Source organism: Scleropages formosus, chromosome 14, assembly GCF_900964775.1.
Source record: "Scleropages formosus chromosome 14, fSclFor1.1, whole genome shotgun sequence".
NCBI classification, from domain to species: Eukaryota; Metazoa; Chordata; class Actinopteri; order Osteoglossiformes; family Osteoglossidae; genus Scleropages; species Scleropages formosus.
Genome location: NC_041819.1, coordinates 26,090,015 through 26,104,050, shown reverse-complemented (window position 1 = coordinate 26,104,050; position 14,036 = coordinate 26,090,015). Strand labels below are relative to the sequence as shown.

Below are 14,036 nucleotides of genomic sequence, written 5' to 3'. Positions count from 1 at the left end.
ATTATAAAATGTATAAATAATATGTATTTACATATTATTTATACATTTTATAATCAGAATTTATTATTGCGTTCTTTATTATTAATAAATAATAATTATTATTAATTATTAATACAGCATGGTGGCACAGTGAGTAACGCTGCTGTCTCAAACTGTGTGGGTGATGCGAGAGGATGTGGGTTCGATCCCTACTCAGTCTGTGTGGCGTTTGCATGTTCTCCCCCTGTCTGTGTGGGTTTCTTCTGGGTGCTCTGGTTTCCTCCCACACTCCAAAGACATGCTGTTCACCCATCGTGTGTAAGTGACAGATAGAGTGTGTTCCACTGATGTATGGATGAGTGACCCATTGTAAGTAGTGTATCTAGCAGTGGAAGTCACCGCGGTAAATAAGGCGTGTGGGCTCATAACACTACATAGAGTTCATTGGAAGTCGTTTCGGAGAAGAGTGTCTGATAAATAAAAAAATGTAAATATATGTAACTATTTCCACTATGTCAGCACCAAACACCGCTAGTGGTGGACTTGAACAGTGAGCTCTGCCCCAGTTAGCCCCCGGTGAAACACACACACACACACACACACACTGGCACACTGACTGGTCCCAGTGATTGACTCAAGTGCTTAAACTCCTGTAGGGCGAAACACTTAAGATGAAAACACTGGAAGACTTCTGCACTCGAGTGCGGCACTTGAGTGTCCAAGACAAGTCGCCAGTATAAAGACGACATCTTCTGCATCAATATTTGGACTGTGTGAATGATGCTACATGGATGGGTCTGGGTCTAACCCTCTCCAACAGGCCAGGATGGTCCCACCCTATACTCTCTCCCTCTCTCTGGAGTCCCTCTCCATGACCAAACACATCCCCCTGAGGCCTTTCCCAACCACCACATGAATAATCCCATCTGGCACCCAAATTAAAATTCAAATTAAGATTTGTTGGCATGACAGACCTTTCCAAATGCTACCAAAGCACCTTAAAACTATATATACTGGACACAAACAAAATACAGTCACTCACTATTGTTAACCATTTGTGTAAGTCAGGGTCATGGTGGTCTAGAGCCTATCCCATAAATAAAGGGTCCAAGACTAGTCAGGAGATACATTCCACTCTGTAACAATGGGCCAACTGGGTTTGCTTCACACGTTGTCCCTCATGCTGCAGAGGGCAACACAAACACATTGACAGTGTCGTGTTTATCTGATACTTTTCTCCAAAGTGATTTACAGTGTTAAACTACTGTAAAATGAATTACACTGATCTACCCATTCATAGAGGTGGGTAATTTTCACTGCTTCATTTCAGGGTGTTACCTTGATGAAGGGTATTAGAGCAGGAGGTAGGATTCAAACCTGGGATCTTCTGATTGCTGGGCAGAAGCTCTAACTGCGATGCCACCTACTGCCCACAACCAGTGAAGTTTTGTATATGGGCTGAATTTGAATTTTGGGCAGGAAAGTGAAACATACCACACTGTGTCTCACCTCTCGGCTGTTGTTCTTGGGGCGTCCTGTTTTTTCTCGGTCTCTTTTTCCACTGGCAGGCTGTGCTGTCATTTTGTGCTCCTTTGAGCAGTAGACAAATCATATTTTGTGTCATTTTTTATTATTAAGCTTCATCTTCTCTGTTTAATCTTATATATGAGCCATATTCGGGTTAAAAATCATTTTCCTTCACATTTTGAAATTGTATATTAAATTAAATTGTAAAAAAAAAAACAATCTTTGCGGATGTTTTGGGTTTTGTCTCATACAAAAGCGGTCTATAATAATGACATTTAATCCAACAATTTTTAATTAAGTCACATTTAAAGGTTCACATAAATATTGTGACAGCTCTGTGAGCAGGTACTGCACTTAACACAAAACCCCTGCCTGGATGATAGGAAAAAGTGTATAAAATGACTAAATGGACCAGATCACAGAGCTCTGAGCCTCATGTTTTGTGCTCATCCCTTCAGAGTTTTGTTTTTCGCACAATGGTTTTGGATACCAGCCATTTCCAGCTGGCAGCTCTACTATAAATACCGTACCTGCTTTATGAATTTCATGAAGTTCTGTTTTGTTGAGTCTGGGCTACAGATATCATGGTTACACTATGTGGGTTATCCTCTTAAGTGTCCACCTAACTGACCCGCTTCGATATTCCTTCACTTGCCACCGCTGTGTTCTTTGTTTCATATATCAGCCATCACAATTTTTGATACTGTGCCCCTTGTCGCCATAAATGATGTTCCATTTGTCGTAACCGAAGCTCCTGCCATCTGAGAACCAACTATTTGACTTCTTTTAAACTCTGCCACCCTGTCTCAACATTCACATATGACAGTGATGAATGTGGGAGCTGTTTCACATACTGATTACAGGGTTCAATATCACTCACCTGCGTAGCTACTTCTGTAGTTCTGATTCTGTACCTTCCGGTTCAGGTATTTACAATATTTTTGGCATTTCTGGTAGAGACATCCCTTTGATTTATGAAATCTGTTCCTGAAAACACTGCAGATATCAAAATTCTGGGACCTGAACACAGATTTTCCCCTGTTTTAAAAGGGAAAAAAGCATTCCCAGATGATCTGAAAACAAATTTTCTCAAATATTACTAAAACACAGGAAACACACCTATAGAACTATCAACCCATAATTCAGCACAATATAAAACACATACATCTGCATTTAATCATTTAGCAGATGTTTTTTCCAAAGCGACATAATCTCATAACAATACAAAAGTGTAATGTTACCTTTTTCGTCCTGCCTCCAGTCCATGGTCTGAAAATCCAGACCAGCCTTCGGATGTTACTATGGGGTAATTCACACTTTTCCTATTAAATGATAAGTTCTCCACAGGATGAGCAATAAACTAAGCAGAGGTCCACTGATCTTCACGTGTTTATTGTGAACAACTCTCTAAAATTGCACACTGTTGCTGAAATGCACATACATACCTGAAAAGCAATCAATTCAACTTTTCCACCTAATTGCTCTGCAATCGTTCCATTAAATAACACATCCCATATGGCCAAACGGGACCCCTGTAGAATTTTATAAACTTCCCATAATGCCACATTGCTAACACATCAACAGAGACAGATCTCAATGCCAACGCATCAACCACAGCACGTTATTTCCCTTACACCTGACTTGCACAACATACAGTACTGTGCAAAAGTTTTAGGCACTGGGTTGGGGAAAAAGCTGTAAAGTGAGAATGCTTCCAAAAATAATGCTCTTAATTAGCAAATTTCCTACAACGCTTTGTAACCATCCATCATCAGCAACCTCTTGCCCCGAGTAAGATCACAGCGGGCTTGGCTGGGTCCCGCTCTCTGGCGGGTCTGGGGTTGAGTCCTGCTTGGGGTTCCTTGCGATGGACTGGCGTCCCATCCTGGGTGTGTCCCCTCCCCCTGCAGCCTTGCGCCCTGTGTTGCCGAGTTAGGCTTCAGTTCACCGCGACCCCGCTCGGGACAAAAGGTCCCAGACAGGAGAGCAGGACTCGAACCCCAGACCCACCTGAGAGTAGTCCCTGGCCAAACCTGCTGGGCCATCAAACCCCCTACTTCCGTAAATAATTTAGCATTTAAGTATGAAAAGTCACTCTGAATGTTAAACAAGAGAAATACTTAAGCAACTGACAGCTTGAAAGACTGCCAAAACTAAATGTGAAATGTCAGAATAAATTTAGATCGAGTAATTTATTGTCTTCTCTCCATGGGAGCTTCCGTTAAGATGACAGTTATTTCGCTTACTGCAGTGTGGCGCATGAGACGAGTAACAGTCTTCATATCACACCAGCTATGCGAGGCATATGATGGGAATTCAAAAATTCACCTGACCTTCTGACACGACACCAGTAAAAATGTGACCTGCCGTATTTACCAGATTGTTTTATGATTGAAATAAATTCACCTTCAGTTAACTGCCACACATAAAGCTCCTGTATAATCATCCAAGGTGACACTTTTTCATAGACATCTCGGAAAGGTTTTGTTATAAAACCATCACCTCCAGAGATGCCATCAGCTAAAAAGTCCATTTTGAAATTTATACCTTCACACTGTTCTGTATATCCTCATTGCTGAGCATTTATCGACATTGTGGTTCATTGAGGTATTTATCCCTAATGTGCCGAGGTTGGTCTGAGGGCCCAAGATGAGCAGAAAGGAGGAGCAGGATGATCATCTCCACCTGTCGTATGTCTATTAAAGCCGAAACCCTACCCTTGTCACGTTAATTTTTTCCATAAATAGGTGTTATTAATTTCCTGAAGTGAAATTCAATTATTCACAACGAAACACACTTTACTGTGAAGACATGGTTAGTTGAAGAAAAACTGATTTACACAGACAGTGCAAATTCAAAACTTAACTCGGTTACCAAAGGCAAACACCCAAAAAAGGCATTAAACCTGCTTCGCACCCTTGAGCTACATTTTACGTGCTGATATAATTATTTTTCAAAGCACTGAGATTTAAGGTTTACACAAACAGAAACATTTACGTTGGCTGGGAACAGTGGGCTGCAATAAAGCGCACGCTGGCTCTGTCAATGTGTTTCCCCGCGTTGCCATGGTGCCTCCTCCTTCACGCCGAGGTCGCTTTTTCTGAGCTTATGACATCCTCCAACAAGAATTACAAGCCGCTGGATTTTGGACTGCTGTGTTTTGCATGAGAATTACTCCTGAAATGTGTAGGACCCTCATAGGCTCTATCAACTAAAGCCTGCTGGAGCTGAAAGAGGAGCAGAACATGGAAAAAGTAAGTCCTTTAAGTGGGCTGTAACCCACAAAAATGTGTGCTGCTTCATCATCCAAGTGTGTGTCATTTTGTCGCTTGTGAGATGTCAGTGCCTCGGGGAGGGTTAAGGTAGTACCTCTTCTCATGTTGCCCATCTTTGCATTTTACAAGGTTCATCTGTGTAACAATGGACCAATGTAACCCAACCTGTAGGCCCAAATTCAAGCACCATAATCACTTCAGAGGTTCTTACTCTTTTCTAGGCCACACCACCATTTCAAAATGTGACAAAAACTAAGGATCCCTCCTAGAAAAACTGCACTCAGTTCACTGCACTGAAACTTAAGTACTTTCATATAGAATGAGGTCAACAGCAATAGCAACATAATACTTTAATTTTAGTTCAGTGCATCTCGACTAGTGCACAACAAAAGGAGTGTGGGAGACTCTAAAGGCAAAGGTTTTGCATACTTAACAAAAGGCAAGAGTTGTGCATCACCAGCAATAGCACCCATGCTGTGAAGGATGGTGGCGGCAGCATCATTCTGTGGGGATGCTTCTCTGCAGCAGGGTCTCGAAGACAAGTTAACAGAGAGGGTAAAATGAATGCAGCAAAGTACAGGGAACTCCTGGTGGAAAACCTGCTGGGGTGTGCAAGAGAGCTGTGATTTAGAAGACCATTTTTTTTCCTGCAGGATAATGACCCCAAACACAAAGGTAATAGAAGACAGGAATGGCTTAAAAATAAAAATGTCAATGTCCTGGAGTGGCCAGAGCCCAGACCTTGGCACAAGTGAAAATTGAAAAAGTGTGGAAAAGGTTGAAAAGGCGATACACACTAGCGAACAGAGTCAAGGCTGTGATTGCTGCCAAAGGTGCCTTCACGAAATATTGCCTTGAAGGGCTGAATACTTATGCACCTGCTTTTTTTCTGTTTTATATCTGTAATTAATTCAAAATTGATTTGTAGAAATACATTTTTGCTTTGGCATTTTTAAGAGTAATTTTCTGTTTATATGTGTAGGAAAAGCCTAATTAAATCCATTGTGATTCATACACACATTTTCAGAACCGCTTGTCCCATACGGGGTCGCGGGAGAACCGGAGCCTACCCGGCAACACAGGGCGCAAGGCCGGAGGGGGAAGGGACACACCCAGGACGGGACGCCAGTCCGTCGCAAGGCACCCCAAGCGGGACTCGAACCCCAGACCCACCAGAGAGCAGGACTGTGGTCCAACCCACTGCGCCACCGCGCCCCCAGTATCCATTGTGATTCAATACGGTAAAAAAAAAATCTAATAAGTCTAGTGGGGATGAACACTGTTTATAGGTATTCTAAAATGCACTGTATTATAGGAACTGTATTGTTTTGGTAGCTGCTGTTTTTTTCAACGCGTGTCTCAGCCGCACACATCCCCCGAAGTCTATCCGCAAACCCCCACGGAGCCCAGTTTGAGAATCCTTTCTTCGGGAGAACTGCATATGAAACACAAACGCAAGGCATAGACTCACATATGTGTCTATGTATCCTCAAGTGCAATTTATTAATCCTACCCTTCACAAAGGAGCTGGAGTTATCTAATCAATGAGGCTCTTTCAATGGTTACCTTGACTACAAACGTCACCGGATAGTAACGCTTCCCTATAATTTGCAGCATTACCGGTCACCACAACGAGGGATTTTTTTTTTTTAGAACAAATCGCTACTTTTGCATTTATATAAAGGTCCTTTTAGATTTCAGCATCGGTTCACTTTGTGTCTATAATTTCCATCACCCTGGATCAGTGCAGCAGCACTTTTAAAACAGCTGCATTGCGGTGCGTCAGCTCTCAGCACTGCAACACGCCGAACTTGAGCCACCTTACGAACGACAGGTGTTCTGACCCCCGGATAGAGGTGTCGGATAAAATCCCACTTCTGACGATCACTTTCTTGGCCAGCGGGTGGCGTAGTGGTTCGGGCTCTTCCCCTGGAATCTGAAAGTTTCTTCTTCAAATCCCACCTCCTTGTGTACTTCCCTTTGTCAGGGTGCTTTGAACTGACCAGAGTAAGAACTGCCCGGCTATATGACCGGGTAAATCATTGTAAGTAAAGGTGCATAAACCCCACATTGCATCGTAAATGAACAAAGTTCACCAACAGTAAGAGGAAAGTTCACTGTATGGAGAAGATGTTTCAGTTCAGTTGGAGAAATTACTTGGGAGCTACTATACTATAGCACACCTCAGATGTAGTTATTCACGTAAAAAATAAATATACTAAATAGCCGCTGTTTGAGCCCCGAGAGAGTATCTTTTTGATGTCAGTAAACATAAAGGGGGCGGTGATGGTGTTTGTTTGGTTTTTCTTTTCTGGTGAACTACAGCAACGCCGCGCTCTGCACCAGTACTGTAGCAATGGCGGGTCCCCGCAGGCGACGTACGCTCGCCCCAGAGGCGCGTGTCTAAGTCCGTGAACGTGCGTCTTGCGTCATCGCGTCGGCACGCACGTACGCTGGACCCTGCGCCTGCAGGCTCACGCTGGGGAAGCGGTGCTCGAGAAAGATTGTGGCTCCGTAGTGGCGGGAGAAGCAGGTGCGGTTGCAGCGCAGCGCTCGGGTTTTTTTCCCCCTCAGTTCGTTTTCAGAGTTGCGTTTCAGTTGTTTCACACGAGCGCGGTGGCTTTCGGCCGAAAGAGTGTGAACCCGTCGTCGAGGAGGTACTGGAGCTCTCGGTAGCTGTAGACTAGTACTACTAGTAGTACTACTAGTGAGTATTCGTTGTTCGACGGTCGTACGCTATATTGCTGTTCCAAGGAACGCACAGCCCTCCCTCCCACATACACAGTCGGTTCCCTGTGTGCGCAGCGACACGCATTTCCCTCTTTCCCCGGTCACTGTGTTCTGTGCCCCCGCCGCCCGCCGGGCTCTGAACCCCCTGTCCTTCTGTTTCCAGCAGTAGCCATGGCGGCTCTGACGCAGGTTTCATCCAACAAGTGCTGCGGCGGCTTCCAGAAGGTCTTTGAGCACTACAGGTACGGGGCTGCGAAGGGCACCTGCCATCTCCGCACTTTTACGCGCCATGGGCATGGCATGGCATGGCATGGCATGGCATGGCAATGAACCAACTCCGGGCCGCTGAGGTTTGGCGGCACTCACAGCGGTCACATCCTCACCGCTCTTCGTTCCGTTCCGTTCGCTTTCCACAGCACCGAGCTCAAGTGCCGCATGAAGTTCGCCATTTACCTGCCACCCAAAGCGGAGAATGCCAAGTGTCCCGTGTTTTACTGGCTGTCCGGTGGGTACATTTCCGGGAATCCGTCCCAAATGTGACAGGGGTGGGGGAGGGGGGCATAGTTGTTAGAGCTGCAGCCTCTGCGCTCAGAGGCCGAAAGTTCGGATCCCACCCTTGAGCAAAGTGTCCAGCCTAAACTGCTTTGGTAAAAATTTCCCTGCTGTATAAATGGGTAAATCACTGTAGCTTAATATTGTAAGTTGCTTTGGAGAAGAGTATCAAACCTGATGTTACATCATCTGTCTGGTGAGGTTTCAGTTCCATAAGATCAACCCCAGTGTCCAGTTTTACACCAGCTTTTCCTATGGTATATTTCTAGGAAAGCATCTCAAGTGCCTTCCGTACTCTCCCGAGTGGCGTTCCTCAGGGCTCTGTCCTCGGCCCCTTACTTTTCTCATCAGTACCATCAGTTTCTTTTAGCTCCGTCGTCACCGCGTGGCTTCTCATACATCTGCTCCAGGGACGACGCAAAACTCCTTTCCCTTCTCCCAGTTCAGAGCAATAATGTTGTCCTGCATTGCAGCCTTTACCTTCACACCTATTCATTTCACAAGCGCTTTTCTCCAGAGCAGCAACGTACATCTCAGAGAGACACAATACAGAGAGGTCGTTGCAGCAATAACTGCATTACATCCACCTGAGCTGAAGTACTGATGAGCACTGGGCACTTTACCTGGAAATTTACCCACCAAGCGGTTAGTTTAGTAACTAAACCTTTTCTGGTTTACATTTATTCATTTATCTGACGTTTTTCTCCAAAGTGACTTACAATGTTAAGCTACTTGCAGTTATTTACCCGCTTACAGGCAGTCCCCGGATTACGAACTATTGCGTTCCTCACTTTGTCTTTAAGTCAGATTTGTATGTATGCTGGAACAGTTAGGTATGGTGGGTATCTAACGTCAGTTTGTTATAGTATATCATATATCATGTACCTTTCTATGCATTAAAACACATTAAAGAAACACTTCCAGATACACTAAACATCTTTAATATAACAGTACAATAATAATAATACAGTGTGATGTAATGATGATAAATGTAAGTACAGTATAATAAGAGACATGGAAAGAGATGATGAATCTCACTGCAGTATTCATAATAGCGAGAGGTGGAGGAGAGTGAGAGTGTGTGTGTGTGTGTGTGTGAGTATAAATAAACATTAAAGAAACTTTAACGTTTGCTTTTTCAATGTTTGTTGGCGTTTCATCTTTTTCCGATCACATTATTATTTCCGCTTAAGTTTTAGTTTCATGATCGTTTTCCTTTTCTTGGATGCATCACATTTACGCTTTGGTGACATGATTAGGAGGGTAAAAAATTAAAGCCAAATACAACAACATGGTCTGACTGAAGAGAAGAAAGTCTTTGTCCTACCTCAGGCTTACGAGCCCACGAACCGCTGTAGACGCGCAGTGTTTTGATGCTCGTTGCAATGTAGCGCCGTTTGTTATTACAAACCATTGTGTGCGATTCAAATTTTTTAATAAAGTATGCTTTACGTGGGGTGGTTCGTAACTATGGGGTGTACGTAAGTCAGATGTTTGTAACCCGGGGACTGCCTGTACAGGTATGTTATAGGTTATAGGCTGGGTAATTTTTTACTGGAGCAATTTTTAGGGTAAGTACCTTGCTCAGGGGTAGATGGAGGTGAGATTCGAACCTGCGATCTTTGAGTCCAAAGGCAGCAGCTCCAGCCACAATCCTGCCAGCTGGTTATGAAGGGTTGGCAAGTAACAGCGTTGTTACTGACACTTGAGGACATCCCAGGAAGCCCGTTGCTGGTGTTCCAATCCAACACCATGACCTCAGCTGTGTCAGTGCTGAATACGGTATAAATGAGTGAACCTGGATGTACAAACTGTTGTGTTAGACGGAGTAGCATGAGGTGCGTGACGGTCCTGTCGTATCTTCCGTCCTACAGGCCTGACCTGCACAGAGCAGAACTTCATCACTAAGGCGGGAAGCCAGCAGGCCGCCTCAGAGCACGGCCTCATCATCGTGGCCCCCGACACGAGCCCACGTACGCGAGGCCACGCTCACTGCTCACGGCCCATTAACTTTCCACCTAGCATGTGATTCGCCTCTTTACACACCTACACCACACACCTGTTCCTGTTCCTGCAATGTTTTATGGCCCCTGCAAGCAGACAGAACTCCACACTGCTGTCATTCTCAGCTACTTGCACAGTTTACCCTAGTAATTGATCCCATTTAATGGCTGAGGGTTGGAGAGCATCGCAGATTCAGCTGATGGGGGTGGAAAGTGTAACATGTTTTTTCCTGCTGCTACCTCCTCCTTTCTTTCCCTCCCCCCACCCCTAGGTGGTTGCAACATCGAGGGGGAGGACGAGAGCTGGGACTTTGGGACTGGCGCCGGCTTCTACGTGAACGCCACAGAGGACCCCTGGAAAGTGAACTACCGCATGTACGCCTACGTCACGGAGGAGGTACAGTCTCGTCTCTCCCTGGGGGGGTGTGTGCTTGTGGAGGAGGTTCCGATCGTGCGGTCAGCACCTGTGAAGGTCTAACTCTGGTAACGACCGAGACACCAACCACAGCACGTCGGGCTTGCCCTCACTTAGGAGGATTGCCGCTTTGTCAGGGTCGGTCATGGTCGGGAATTAACCGTGCTTTTCTGGTAAGAACTTGTTCTCAGCGTTGATCACATTTCGGGATTAAGCGCAGGTCTGTCCGGATCCCCCGCCGCATGTTGTGACCGCTGTCGGCCATTCCGTACCGACTTGACAGCACAGTAGCACTCAGTTTTATTTTGTTGCCATATTTGTGTCCCACTGCACCATTTTCTTCCTGTTGCGCACCGTAATGTGCTGAGCTCTTAGCACGATGAGTCCAAGCGGATTAAGATGACTGCTTCAGCATCCCAGCTTTTTGCTTTGCAGGGTTTTTACACGATAGGTGTGTTTGTCGGGTCGCTGGTTCTTCGCACAGCAGCGTCCTTGTTTCAGTATCGGAGAAAGTGAGAACTACAGTACTCTGCGTGTAGTTTTTTTTCCCCCCACTTTGACAGGTACAGACTATTCAGATTTTTAAATTCAAGGTTTTTTCTACACTTTTCGAGAGCTGCCAGTAAAATTTGAAAAGTGATGCTTAACTCATTGCTGACTCAACTGCTGCTCACGTTGCAGACAGTAAAGTTACATTATATTTTTTGTGAAGGGAATTGGTTGGTTTTGGGAGGGATGGTATATTGTGGCATGGTTGGTTTGTCTAGTCCCCTTGGTTTTTGGCACGAGGGGTTGAATATCTTTCCCTGTGTATTATTGCATGTTTTTGAAGACGCATGAGCTGCATTTTCCCTCTGAGCCAATAGATGGCAGTAAAGTGCACCCAAACGGAATAGAGGTGTGAGACCACCTGGTTCAACTCACTTCCACTGTGTTTACAGCTCGTGTCTGTTGTTCCTCAGTCACAGTGATCAATAACGGATGATGAATGTTGCATGTTTTTGGGGTGAAGCAGTCAGTAGTCGGCATGGAATAGGACTTTGTGGAGACGACTTACTTTTTAGTCATTTTTGTATTTGTTTTAATTTTGATGTCCCTCAAAGTTATAACTATAACTCAGATTTTTTCCAGAACCTAACCTGGAAATACATAAGGTCCCTCTTCGATCCCTCTTCCTCTCTCTCCATCAGCTCCCTTCCCTCATCAATGCCCACTTCCCCGCCGACCCAGAGAAGATGTCCATCTCCGGCCACTCCATGGGGGGCCACGGGGCACTGATTTGTGCCCTCAAGAACCCCGGGAAGTACAAGGCAAGTTTCCATATAGTGCGATGACATCTTTAGCACTTTGATGTCTGGTGATATCCCGAAGCGTCTGTAAGACACGACTTTGAGTTCAAGGCTGCGTTTGGCCAAGTCTACGGATGCTTACCGCACCTTCAGCTGCCCCTCTGTGGGGGGGGGGCTGGTCAAGGTAAAGGCCAGTCATGCTCATTCACGTTCCCTGCTGCTCCCCACCAGGCCGTGTCTGCGTTTGCCCCCATCTGTAACCCCATGCAGTGCGCCTGGGGTCAGAAGGCTTTCAGTGGCTACCTGGGTTCAGACAAGTCCACCTGGGAGGTAGGTGCACATTCAGCCCCCCCGGCATGGGACTCTTTTTCATGGGTCACTTTTTTACAAGGCTTGGTGGTCTTCAATTACTTGTGGAAAGATCTACCAGTGGCACAGTTGGGTAAATATTTTTTTCGGGATATGTTACAGTAGATAATGCTCATTAAATGTTTTATATGACCGGTTTACTGATGTGATTTATAACCATCAAAAAGTTAACATTCCCCACCCCTTATGATGACAGGCATATGATGCCACTGTGCTGGTGGGCTCTTACTCCGGCCCCCAGCTGGACATCCTGATCGACCAGGGCCGTGATGACCAGTTCCTGTCAGCTGGGCAACTCCTCCCGGACAACCTGATCGCAGCCTGCACTGAGAAGAAGATCCCAGTGGTGTTCCGTCTACAGCCAGTGAGTTCTGCCCCCTGGTGGCTGAGTGGGGGTCAGCAGTGCTAACAGTTAAATGGTTCTTCATTCCGTTCAGTGTGACACCTTGTTGAACCTGTGAGCTCCACCTTTCGACATGTTAATATTATGGTAAAATGCAAACCCCTCAGGTCTGTTTTTTAGGGGAAATTCACTCTGTCAGTTGCTTGATGCTGTTAGATACAGATACAATACTACATTTCAAAGATTCGTTGAAGTTTTAATTTCTGAAATCAGTTGTACTTTGTTTCCTTTTAACATGTTTGTGATGCAGGGCTACGACCACAGCTACTACTTTGTGTTCTCCTTCATCAACGATCACATCAAGCATCACGCCAAGTACTTAAACGCCTAAGCAACGGCCCCAGTGTTTGCTGCACGGATGTTCTCAGTGCCTTCACCCCACAAAGCCCCGCCCACTCTGCTTGGTGACGACTCCGGTTCTTGAGGGTTAGATCTTCGTGTTCTTAAGTGAGCTGGAAATCCTGAAGACATGAGCTAATCATGACCCAGCACTGAGGACTCCAAAGTGAGCCGATTGGTTAAATTTAGCCACTTAATTTCTCAACCCAAAAATAAATTGATTTGCTAAGAGCTTCTGCTTCCCTTCAAATGTTGTGTAAAATTCAACGTAGCTATTTTTCATAAGCGGGAATAAAGGTATACACTAACAGCAGTGTTGGCGCTGAGAGTATCATGTACAGGCAGCCTGTGGATATGGAATCCCCCCCTTAAAGCCTACTATAGTAAAATTGAGTTACAATGCTTTGTAATAGCAAAAAGCACCGCGGTGCAAAGACTTGCTTCTTTTCAGTCGGACCGTGTTGCTGTTAAGTGTCTCGCGTTACTGTATTTGGCTTTAATTTTGTTTCTACCCTCCTACCCATGTTACAAAAGCGTGATGGTGATGCTTCAAAGAAAAGAACGATCGCGATTGGAAAAGCGTTAGGATACAGTCGGTCCACGATCGGGACAATTTTAAAGGACAAAGCGAAAATGCGAGTGTGTAAAAGGTCCCGTCGTCTCTATTATACTGTAGTTACATTTTACATGTACATGTATTCGTTTGACGCTTTTCTCCAAAGCTACGTACATCTTAGAAAGTACAATGTGTTCATTACATTAGGAAGACTGTTGCAGACATGTTAAGTGCAGTTCTTATATGAACCAATGTTCACACAAGTAGCTGTATGTTAGATGTTTATGCATTGAAAGGTACGCAATATACTACATACCGAGACAAACATTTGACGTCAGACATGAATCGCACCGAACTGTTCTGACTTACGTACAAATGACAAAGACAGGAGGAGGAACGGAACTCGTTCTTAATCCGCGGACTGCCTGTAACGAGATTTAATCTGCATCACAGGACCGGTAACCACGGTGAGGTAAGGGAGCTGCTCTACCAATGGTTACTATAGTATCTCAGACAGCGGTGCTACCTTGTGCCCATTGCATTTCATTCTTTCACAATAATTGGCATAATTTAAAATACGAGTGAATCTTGCAGCAGCC

General features: G+C 45.1%; 1 protein-coding gene across 6 annotated transcripts; it reads left to right on the top strand.

Annotated features, from left to right (window-relative positions):
• The first annotated feature begins 7,223 nt into the window (after positions 1 to 7,223).
• Positions 7,224 to 13,201, top strand: esd (esterase D/formylglutathione hydrolase). 6 transcript variants are annotated; one of them, XM_018739861.2, is made up of 9 exons: positions 7,224 to 7,314; positions 7,675 to 7,753; positions 7,928 to 8,016; positions 9,938 to 10,036; positions 10,339 to 10,463; positions 11,672 to 11,791; positions 12,002 to 12,100; positions 12,336 to 12,503; positions 12,793 to 13,201. In XM_018739861.2, exons 2-9 carry the CDS (start codon positions 7,683 to 7,685, stop codon positions 12,871 to 12,873), a joined length of 852 nt encoding a protein of 283 aa, XP_018595377.1. In that variant the 5' UTR covers positions 7,224 to 7,314; positions 7,675 to 7,682; the 3' UTR covers positions 12,874 to 13,201. The 6 variants fall into 6 exon arrangements, with proteins under 6 accessions (XP_018595377.1, XP_018595378.1, XP_018595379.1 ...); XM_018739862.2 differs by having other exon boundaries at positions 7,678 to 7,753; positions 12,793 to 13,200; XM_018739863.2 differs by lacking the exon at positions 7,224 to 7,314 and adding an exon at positions 7,339 to 7,438 and having other exon boundaries at positions 12,793 to 13,195.
• The last annotated feature ends 835 nt before the right edge of the window (positions 13,202 to 14,036 follow it).